Genomic DNA, 12,234 nt, shown 5'->3' with positions numbered 1-12,234 from the left:
CTAATTGTTGTTAATTAAGTTAATTCCATAAACAATTACGATTTCTTTCAATATTAAAAAAAATGTTCTATTTTAAACCCAATTTTTTTCAAAACTGAGCACTTTGAACCAATGAAACTTAGAGATTAATAGTGTATCCATGGTTGGGGTGCCCAAGAGGAAAAACTTCTTTATTTTCAATTTTAGCAAAAAATGTCATTCTTGATAAAAATTTTTGCTTGTTCTAAAACCCCATAAAACGAAATAAAATTCAAGTTTTTCAAATCATGCTTAATTTTGTAGCCAATCTTACGTAAATCCCTATAAATTTTTGCACTAAGTTCGAAACTGTAACAATAATAACTTGGGAGAACAACCCTTTCGCTTCTTTGGTTTATGAAACCAATCTTTGTCGTTATCCTTGAAACATCCAATTATTTAATAATTAAATAATTATTAATCCAATAATTTTAACAATAAAATTGATCACAAGATAAATTATTTTTTGAACGCTTAACATTGTCGAAAAAAAATGACAATTCGCAAATTATTTAGCTACATTGTGGCTTGGCAACACTAGATTATTGTTACGATTTCGAACTTAGTGCAAAAATTTATAGGGATTTGCATAAAATTGACTAAAAAATTAAGCAGGATTTGTAAAACTTGAATTTTTTTTCGTTTTATGGGGTTTTAGAACAAGCAAAACTTTTTATGAATAATGACATTTTTCGCTAAAATTGAAAATAAAAAAGTTTTTCCTCTTGGGCACCCCAATCGTGGACATACTGTATAAACAATACATAAGTAAAGTAACTTGTAAAGCAGTAACGACACAGATTAACCCAACACAGATGCGAAACCCTGGCGATAACTCTGGTACGGAGTTTTGGTAAACTCCTCCCACTTTGAGTTACCAAAAGGGTAGTCGCTTAGTAGCTCGCTTAGTATGTAGGCTTAAGCTTATTGTAAGTTCCTGAATAACCTTGACAGTACATGCGCTTATTGTAGTGTTAAATTGACTTGTTGATTATTGGGAATTTTTTCTATTTATCAAGTGTGTTTAAATAGTTTTGTTATAGTTTTAAAAATGGTTGGATATACGTGTATTTGTGAAGGGTGTTCATCTAAGACGGGTCAAGGAATATCATTTTTTAGATTGCCAAAGGATGAAGTAAGGTATGTAGTGTCATTAATAAATTGATTTACTTTCTAAATACTGATTAAGCGGCAAATTACTTATATCATATTAATTATATTAATCTCGAAACTTAGATAAAATGGTTACTCAAGCTATGATGTGTGTTAGAAATAGTTCCAGTAGTATTTTTTCAAGAAATATTTCGGTAAGTGTGAAAAAAATCCTGTCTTGAAAACAGTAAATTTTAGTTACTAGTAAGAATGAATAACGCCCTGTTATTGAAGATAGTCAAAATAATCTTAAAAAATAAAAGAGATACTAACAAGATATTAAATTTTTATTAAAACACATCTTAGGTTATAGGAGTGAGCTATGGTTAAAAGCTACTAAAAGACAAGATTTGTTAGAGGAGGATTTAACTAGATACAGAATTTGCGAAAAGCATTTTGAAAATAAATTTTTATACACATCTTCACGACAAAAACTCTTGTATGACAATGCTTTGCCGTCAATTTTTACCGAATCTAAAGATATCTGTGCGAATACGTCTGAGGAGCCGTCGAAAAAAGTTCAAATATTGTCAGGTAAAAAATTAGGTAAATATCAATAATTTCAATAGTAAAAAGATATGATTTTTCAGATAATAGAATAACGCCTGCGGCGGAAAATTTACAGGTAATATCATCTAAACAAGCTTCTATCAGCCCCAGTAAGGAAAAAGATGGACACATTTCTACAAAAATTACAAAAGATGTTTCCCAGTTATCACCTTCAGTCATTAAAAACACCAGCATCTTTTATGTATAACTTGCCACATGAATATAAACTGAAATGTAAAATCAGGTTTTTAAAAAGAAAACTTTGAAAAGACAAGATTTGTTAGAGGAGGATTTAACTAGATACAGAATTTGCGAAAAGCATTTTGAAAATAAATTTTTATGCACATCTTCACGACAAAAACTCTTGTATGACAATGCTTTGCCGTCAATTTTTACCGAATCTAAAGATATCTGTGCGAATACGTCTGAGGAGCCGTCGAAAAAAGTTCAAATATTGTCAGGTAAAAAATTAGGTAAATATCAATAATTTCAATAGTAAAAAGATATGATTTTTCAGATAATAGAATAACGCCTGCGGCGGAAAATTTACAGGTAATATCATCTAAACAAGCTTCTATCAGCCCCAGTAAGGAAAAAGATGGACACATTTCTACAAAAATTACAAAAGATGTTTCCCAGTTATCACCTTCAGTATCATTAAAAACACCAGCATCTTTTATGTATAACTTGCCACATGAATATAAACTGAAATGTAAAATTAGGTTTTTAAAAAGAAAACTTTTGAATAGAAAAATATGTAAAAAACAAAACGGTACAAAACAAGAGTTAGAGCAGTTTAAAAAATTATGTGACAAATTTCTTATTAAATCATTGGCCGAAATTTTAAAACTCGGGCACTGTTGCAGAAAAATGTCCCAAAGGCCAGAAGATATTCTCAGGAATACAAACAATTCGCTCTCACATTATACTTTTTCGGACCCAAAACTTATCACTTTTTGAAAAAAAATCTTTACTTACCAACTAAACGTTGTTTATATAATTAAATTTGATTATTTAATTAAATAACCTGGAACTTGAAAATTATTATATTAACAACACTTTATCTGGTTTTGTTCTGGAAGGCCATACCTGGAATTCCCAAATTACTGTCACCAAACGACCGTCACTTTTCTAATACCTAGTTTACTTTCTCTTGTTAAGGACAAAACTTTGTTTTGTTTTGTAGCTAGTTTACTTTCTCTTGTTTTGTACCTACCTAGAATTCCCAAATTACCCTATTATATTTATATCGTGTTCACTTCCAAGCAACTTTTTATTATTTTTCAATATACACAGAAATTTAATAAATGACTATGTATACATAAATCTTTAACGATTGTCACTTTTCTAACAGTTAGTTAACTTTCTCTTGTTTTGTTAAGGACATACCTAGAATTCCCAAATTACCTATTGCATTTTTATTTCCTTTTTCGTTTAACACATAATTTAACACATTTAACACATAACACATATATTTTTCTAATTTTTTTGCCCAGTAATTCTCTGATCTTTTCTTCGTTATACTTGTTTTTTTTTTCTAACTTTTTATAAAAATGTTTTTTATGTATTTAAATTTATTCTCTATTTATATATTTTAGTGCCAGTTAATCGAATCACTTGTTATTTAATTTAGCATCAAATTAGTGAGTTAAGTGTAAGAGTAGTCTAGGCTAAACTTCGCTCATTATTTTGTATGTATATTGTTGTTTTTTTTTCTTTTTCTAATAAAGACCTTTATTATTATTATTATTATAAATTTATTAAATGACCAATGTTTTGTTTGTCTTAATTTTTAGTGTAAATATAGTAAATATCACATCAGGTGTAAGTATTATAGACCAAATGAACTATTTTGTAAGTTATCAATTGTATTGGTGCAAACACCGGCGGCACAACAACTGTGCTCCTTAGTTTCAAGGTTACCAATTTTTGTACCAGCATCATAGCATAGCTTTCGCATCTGTGTTGGGTTAATCTGTGGTAAGGATTAATTTTATTTGAGAAGCTAATCAAGGGGTGATTTCCGCCATTTTTTTACCAAAAAATAAAAGGGACCAACAATATTTTTAGCGTAACTCACTTTTAATGTTACAAGTTTTTTTTTTGAAAACAAAAATAAACCTTTTTTTAAACACTTTAAAAAAGTTGTAATGAACTTTCCCCGAAAAGTTCTGTTTTTTTGGTTATTTCACATTGAAATACTCAATTTGGAATTTGACGAAGAAAAACCTACATTTCATTAGCTGCATCTCTGCTTCTACTGGGTCTACAGACCTCACGAATACACCATTTTTTTTCGCTAAAATACTTACTTTTTGAGTTATCTCCGAAAAACCGTCCAAAAACTTTTTTTTTGGTTAAAAATGCTCGCAAATAACTCGGAAAGTATTGGCTTAGTAAAAAAACTAAGTAACTTAGAATTAGTCATTTTATCCAAGTCCGGAGTTATCATGAAGGTATATTTTTTCACCCCTGAGAAAAAATTTTTCACCCCGTATTTTCCAATTTTTGTAAAATGGAGGGGATGTAGAAATGTAAACTTTTTGTTGTATAATAATAGACAATTTCAACTACCTATTCCCAAATTTTCATCCTTCTTTTATTTATTTGGAGGTTTTCGTAAAATTTTGAGTTCCCTGATTGGGCTATTAGCACAATTTAATAATTAAACTATCCAACAATTTGAATCAAAATCAAAAGTAACGCACAAGGGCAGGTCATAAATTAAATCACATTCTGGGACCAAAAATAGTTTGATTGAACCTAACTTACCTTATAGTTTATTCAAATATAGGTTGACATATTGGGACCGTGCAAGTTCGGCAAAGCGACCTCTATTTCTACGCTCTGTACTTTTATTCGCACTTTTAATTATATTGGCCAATTATATTAGTCCTGGTTGCTGGATAATTGTCAAGGCCATAGTCCAAAAAAATAATAAGAAGAAAAAATAAGATGCAGGTTATGTCATGCAAACATAAACAATTGTATGTAGTAAATAAAATTTGTTATTAAAATGCAGTACTGCAAGCAAAATACAATTAATTAAATTTACCTTTATATAATAATTGCATATCATATCAGTATTGTGGAGCAATATATAATTTTTCTGCTTCAATGACAGAAGGTATGAAATATACGTCAATTTGACAATTTCAATTGACAATATGAATTATTTAAGATAGTTGCAATATTTCTCCGTGACTCGTGCACGGTCATTTCTCGTTTCCCTTCCAAGTACTTGCACACCGCGAATACCCATCTGCTTGCCAGATGAAACATTTTTTTTGTTAAATTTCATACATAGAAAATATTTCTAGCATGGGTTGCCTATCAAAATCGTGTCATAGCTATCCTTAAGGGGGGGGGGCGTAAGGGTTGAAATCAATATTCCAAACACTTTTTTTTTAAAGTATGGTAGAATCATTTTATTTTTAAATTAAATAGGCATATTTAGTACAATTCTGATACTGAAAGTGACGACAGATTAGATGTTACGAACGACATTGGAAAATCTCATATTAGTTATAAAAAATGTGTTTTTAATAATTGTTCATTAAACAGTTTTTTATGTATTAACAATATAATAAATAAATTGGTTCATTTTTAAATCATAAAATAATTTATCTATAACCTACTTAAGACATTGATCCTAGTTGTCTTAAAAATATTTCACAGATACCCGTATTTACTAATAATACATATTGGTTCACAAAATAATCTTTTCAAATACCACTCGTCCTCTAAATTTTGCATGATAAATTTAGAGGACTCGTGGTATTACCTTTGATTATATTTGTAATATTATCTAATTAAAAAAAATTATTTTTTTATTATGGCGCCATCTATCGACAACTAGAATAACTAGAATAAATGTTGTAAATGTCTGTAATCACGGACGTGCCTTTTTTTCTGTCACATACAATTTAATGTGTTAGAAAGAAATCGAAAAACTGTGACCTACTGAAAGATGATCATGAGAAAAAGAATACCACAATAATAATTTAATTGGAACATACACAAATATTTGAGGGGGTTTAGGGGAGCAAAACCCCCATAAAATTTTTATGGGATGCAAAATTTTACTGTTATTATTTTTAAGATGTTCTGGCCATAATAACGCCACATGGCCATTTTCAATAAAAAATCTCTAATATTTTTCGATATATTGAAAAAAATCGAGTTTCATTTTGTTAATTTCAAAGGGCTGTAACTTTTTTTTGTGCACATTTTGTACTAAGGTATTTAACCCTCGTAAGGCGGTGCGGGGTGCACTTGCACCCCAGACCTCGTTTTACTCACCTATCTTTTTTAATAAATCATTTTTGTCCATTTTTTTATTCGTATTAAATTTAATTCTAAAGGTATTCCACCCATTACAGCATTTAAAACTCTACGTTTATGTGCTTTTTTGGAAAAATGACTGGGTGCAAATGATGAAAATTTCATATCCTAATTGAACGTTTCTGGTGTTCCACCTGGAGCTAACAGAGCTATGAGACAAGGTCGGTGTTACTTACGTCAGAGAATAAAGACGGAAAGTCCCGCCATAACTGTAGTGTGTGTAAAAACTTTGTGTTGCTCACTCTGTGAATAATTTGATGTGTTTGTCTAAGGATAATAAATTTTTTTTAAGAAATTATACTATTGGACTATACTTATGCGTTACGATATAAGAAATTTGACCTGACGCTGGTGGGATGTCCCTACCGATTTAGTATCATAATAAATAGTTGACGTTACTAATCCCTCAATTATCTTTGTGACTGGTGGCAATAGTTTTGGAACAGCTACTAGGGCCGTACTTTATAATATTTACAGAACTGACTCGTTACCTACCAATGCAAATAAATTATTAAAATTAAAATTTCTAGACAATGTATTAAAAATTTTGTTTGCTGTAGACGAATTCGTTTACTCATCTGAAATTAACTTGCTTGGAATCAATTACAAACGATCATAAACAATTTTTATGTCCAATGCGCTCATTACGTGAATTTTATGGAGTTAGATTATAATGTGTTTTATATCGTTTTCACTTTAAACAAAATGGACTTCCAATAATGCAGCTTTCTATCTTTAAATAAAAAAATTAAAGAATCATTAGAAAGAGCATTAGTTAAAGATAAGATATACCTCTAATTATTATTCTATAGCTTTACTCATAATTCTCATGCTTATAGGTATTTAGGTAAAATTAAGTATCATTTATTTATCCAGAAAACATACATTATGGAGCATTATGAAAGGGGGGCAAACATATTTAAGTTTGACATTTGCACATTCAGGCAGTTATTTTCTTGCATTTAGATAGAAGGTTAGATCGCGACTATTCAAGTAAAATGTCTGAAATCAGTGAAGCTAGTGCTAAGTGTAAAACATGTGTACATTTATCTGATGATGCCAAAGAAATTATTAGGAATGTTTATCAAACTGTGAAAGAAGATAATCCAAATCCAGAAGACGGTAAATTCCTCATCAAGACAACATCTTGACTGACAAGGATGCCATATACAACAGTGTGGAAAATTGTTACGAATAGAATACAACCTCGTAAAAAGCAGAGTGACTTTCAACATATAAAGCAGTAAATGAAAAAGACGCTGAAATAATTAGAAGAGCAATTTACAATTTCTATTCAAAGAACCTAGTTCCAACGCTTACTATGATCTACGATCAACTTGTTAAAGACTATTCCATTACATATTCGCCTTCAACTTTATCAAGATTTTTGAATCACATTGGTTTTCGATACAAGAAAATTAATAAGCGATCATCAATAATGGATTCCCCTCGTCTAATTAAATGGAGAAATGAATATTTGGATGCTATATCTAAATTTAAAGATGAAGGAAGACCGATATTTTATCTAGATGAAACATGGTTCAATACCCATGATACTGCTCAAAAAGGTTGGACAGACGATTCTATTAAATGTGCACCCAATTATCCAATTAATAGAAGTCAGCGAATAATTATTCTGAACATTGGATTCAAAAATGGCTGGCTTGGAGGGGAAAGTTTTTTACTATCGGCAAAAAACATTCAAAAGATTCAAAGCTGGACTACCATGAAAATATGACAAGTAGCTTGTTTCAGGAATGGTTTGAAAAGAAGGTGTTGCCAAATTTGCCTCCAAAAAGTGTAATTGTAATGGATAACGCAACGTATCACAGCGAAAAAATTAGAAAAATCCTGGGTGTAGGTTCAACAAAAAAACAGATATCTGATTTTTTGTATGACAATGATTTGTACTTTGAAGAAACATATACAAAAAAAGAAATGTTGGAATTTCTTCACACAAAAGTGTTTCGAGAAACAATTTGTTATAGACGAATTAGCCAAATGTGATGGTCATAATGTTAAAAAAACGGAAGATCATTACAGAACATTAACCTCACATATTAAACCAATAATTATAACATTAGATAATGATTCTAGTGAAGATGACAGCGATAGTGACATAGAGTTGTAATTTGTATTTATTTTTTTCCGTCTAAACTTCAAATTTTATTTTTCCATGTTATTTTCTATGTTATTTTTTATTATGTTATCTTTTTTAATTGATTTTTGCTACCACTCTTAATATTTTATTGTTATTATCATTAATTTCCTTAATTTCTTTAATTTGTTCATTTCTCTTATTTCATTTCATTGTACATAATAATATACCTATAACTACATACAGTCCGTCTAATTTACTTACCGTTGCACGTCATTATCTACGTTAGAGATCTAAGTGGACATTGTTGCCAAATTACAAAAAATTCTTGAATTCATTTTAAATCAAATACATCACACAATTTTTGTTAAAGTGGATTATACAGCAAAACAAATTAATATTCAATGTAAATAAATAAAAACTTTAGAAATAGAAAACAAGAGTTAAGTTATAATTTTACGTTAAAGTACATAATAAAAACAGTAAATATAATGAAACAAATACTTGACCCCTATTTCTTCGCTCTGTACTTTTATTCGCACTTTTAATTATATTGGCCAATTATATTAGTCCTGGTTACTGGATAATTGTCAAGGCCATAGTCCAAAAAAATAGTAAGAAGAAAAAATAAGATTCAGGTTATGTTATGAAAACGTGAACAATTGTATGTAGTAAATAAAATTAGTTATTAAAATGCACTACTGCACTCAAAATACAATTAATTAAATGGACAACATAAAGTTTAGGGCAATGGCCATGCAACAGCATGAATTTTGTGAACAGTGTTGCCATATCTGTTTATAATTTAGACATTATGAATTTAGACCTTGTTTAAAATGTTTTTTTTATAATTTAGATGTTTATTTCATAGGTTAGTTTATTCATTTAAGTTAGTTTCTTTTTATTACTATTTAGTATTTTAGATATTTTATTAGTTAGAGTTTACAGTCTACAGTTTAAGTTAGTTTCTTTTTATTACTATTTAGTATTTTAGATATTTTATTAGTTACAGTTTAGAAATCTTCACATTGTTTAATGTTTCTATTAACTATTGCCACTATTGATTTTTATATAATTTTAATGCTTTTATATAATATATTTTCTGATTTATATCTAACATTTGTTTTCGATTTTTAAATTATATATTGTGTTCTATTCAATTTTGAATTTTAGATGTTACAGTAAGAAATATTTTACAACATGGCAACACTGTCAGTGTTTTTAGATTACCTCAAATGTCAACTACAAATTGGTTATGTTTGGTTGCCCTAAACTTGATGTTGTCCAATTAAATTTACCTTTATATAATAATTGCATATCATATCAATATTGTGGAGCAATATATAATTTTTCTGCTTCAATGACAGAAGGTATGAAATATAGGTCAATTTGACAATTTTAATTGACAATATGAATTATTTAAGATAGTTGCAATATTTCTCCACGACTCGCGCACGGTCGTTTCTCGTTTCCCTTCCAAGTACTTGCACACCGCGAATAGTAAAGAATACCTATAAACAAATATGAAGTGTCATCGCCGCAACTGTCAAATAAATGTTACCAATTTATGCCAAAATATTACCTTCGTTGGATTATAGTTAGTGTATTCCAAACAAATGTGCTTCATAAAAACGCTTTATAATCCATTTATATAAATTAAATGAAAGGTATTATTGTGTATTTCTCAGTAAACATTAATAGAAATCTTTAAATATTATTTATAGGCGTATATAATAAAATATGTCTAGTGGTTGTAATGCCAGTGTACTCGGCAAAGTGATTCTAAAGAAGAACACACCTACCGCCTAAATATTTCATGTTGGTATCATGTGACGTCACGGGCTATGCCGCGGATGATGTGCAATGGTAAATAAATTAGATGGAGTATAGATATAAATACATAATAAATATAATGATATATTTAAATTTATATTTATTATTCCAACCCCATTAAAATATTATATCTACTTGAAGACTTGAATTTTTTTGTTAAGGGGATGGGTATGAACTTTCGGCTTTAAGCCGTTACGCAAGCCCTTATTAGCGAGGGCCCTGAAAGTCCCTGAAAACTGCATATGTTTATTTTAATTAGTTACAGAGGTGAAAAACTAAGAGAAAATTTAGTGTGATTTTTAATTTCAAATATCTCATTCAAAAGAAACTTTTAATTCATTCCAAGGGACTTTCAATTTTCAAATTCATTCAAAGGGACAATTTTTCATTCTGCATTTAAATTTTTCTAAAATACTTACATATTAGTTTTCTCAGGATTCGAAAAAAATGATTACATTTAAAACACATTGAAAATTTACAGGCGTCAAAATTTTGCATTTTGTCCCTTTGTCCCTTTCCCTTAATTTTAGCGAATCCGCTCCTGGAGGGTTTGTTGTTTGTTATTATGATACTAAATCGGTAGGGAGATCCCACCAGAGCCAGGCCAAATTTCTTATATCTTGACGCAAAGAATAGTACTTTTTTGTAAAATTATGTTTCATATAGTAATAAATAAGTCCTAATTATCTTTCAACTTGATTTCCCCGACGTTCACATATAAAAAAAATGGATATACAGAGGGGTGCAAATGCACCCCGCACCGTTGTTTACGTAAGAATCTAAGCACCGCCTTAGAGGTTTAAGTTAATTTCAAGGAAACTCTTTTAAGTACCAGAATAAGCAATTTAATTTATGACCTGTCTTTTTGTTACACCCTGTATACATATCTATTGTAATGCACAAAAATATTTTGATGTCGGAATTAAATTTTTTTAAATCAAAAATTTTGTTTATAATTAACTAAATGTTGCCGGTATGAGTTAAGCAAATGTAAATGATGCAAATTAATGTGAAAATCCATATAGCCAAAGACCTTGAAGTGGATTTGGTAACCTGCGCACAAATATTGATTGAGGGAACACAAAACAAACTAACAAAAGATAATGCATAAATGCATCAATAAACATTAAAATTAGTACTAATAATTTACTTACATTTCCGTCTCCAGTGAGCCCCTTAATTTGTAAGGCCTCGGCAGTCTTAATGAACGTGGTTAAATTTTCTTGGCTCACTTGAACCTCCCCTTGATACATAAATTGCAATAGATCACTTAAAGCTTCGTAACTAACGTCTTTCATAAATACTATGGGGTGTTTACAAGGATTTGATTTAAAAAGTTCTTTGAAATAGGGACTACACACAGAAAGAACCATTTTGTGGGCTTTCAGACATTTTCCCTGCACGGCAAGCGTCACGTCCACCAAGTCTTCATTCTCCAACAATGAGTTCATGCCAGAACTCATATTCTTGTGGAAGTTGTCCCAACATAGGGAAAATTGTTCCGACGACATGGTCGGTTCTGAAATAAATACGATATTCTAAATAAAGTGTTTACGGGCAAATGCAAAGAAGCCGCTTGACCGACGCCACATCATGGCGGCGTAAGGATAGTTTAAAAACGGAAATATCAAGAAAATATTACACGGAAACGAAACATACCTGTTTTAAAGTGTTCCTCCTATCTAGAAAATGATTTGCACACACTTGCGGGAAAAAACTACAAATTTTATCTCTATTTTAACTATTTTATACCGCGCTCTACACACCCTCGTCACAACCTTTTCACTTAGCTTAGAGAGATTGAAGAAGCCGGATGTTGGTGGCGCTAGCGTCAACACCAGTAACAGGAAGTCAGTTGACCAACCCTGTAAAAAAAATTAATCAATAAATTTTCGATAATGACTAGAAACCCGAATTCGTAAAAAAATTAAAAGGTCAGATAGAAAAACAAACATAATTGATAAATTGCTAAATAATCTTTGGTTCGTAAAAAAGTTAACAGAAGATCTAGCTTGTTTCAAAACACCTCAAAATAAGTCACATGGGCCTTCACGTGGATATGTCTACTTTACAAGTAAAAGTTTATTATATTAAAAACTATGTTTTGTTTTTTGGAGTAAACTCAAAAGACAGATTCATACCCAATAATGTCACTAGCAAAATAACCAGATTCATATTCTTTTTGGCTGATCATGTCGGCTTTCGACAGTAGTGACAGTAATCCATAAATATTATATTAT

At 30.0% G+C, this 12,234-nt stretch overlaps 1 protein-coding gene across 19 annotated transcripts in view; it reads right to left on the bottom strand.

Moving 5' to 3' along the window:
- The window catches only part of LOC114346561 (protein tramtrack, beta isoform), a 245,363-nt gene extending 233,544 nt beyond the window's left edge, over window positions 1-11,819 (bottom strand). For 16 of the 19 annotated variants that reach the window (XR_007699354.1, XR_007699356.1, XR_007699355.1 and 13 more), the window contains exons 1-2: window positions 11,654-11,818; window positions 11,149-11,513 (exon numbers count right to left, since the gene is read on the bottom strand). Coding sequence is in view for 16 of the 19 variants with exons in the window: in XM_028297342.2 (XP_028153143.1) it covers window positions 11,149-11,505 (357 nt within the window). In the remaining 3 variants the exon portion in view is untranslated. Of the gene's footprint in view, window positions 1-11,148; window positions 11,514-11,653 lie in introns of all 19 variants that reach the window. The other 3 variants (XM_028297303.2, XM_050656029.1, XM_028297311.2) reach the window with 1 other exon arrangement.
- Between the last annotated feature and the right edge of the window lie 415 nt (window positions 11,820-12,234).

This window comes from Diabrotica virgifera, chromosome 7, assembly GCF_917563875.1.
Source record: "Diabrotica virgifera virgifera chromosome 7, PGI_DIABVI_V3a".
Taxonomy (NCBI): Eukaryota; Metazoa; Arthropoda; class Insecta; order Coleoptera; family Chrysomelidae; genus Diabrotica; species Diabrotica virgifera.
The sequence above is the reverse complement of the archived record's forward strand: the minus strand, read 5'-3'. Positions and strand labels throughout refer to the sequence as shown.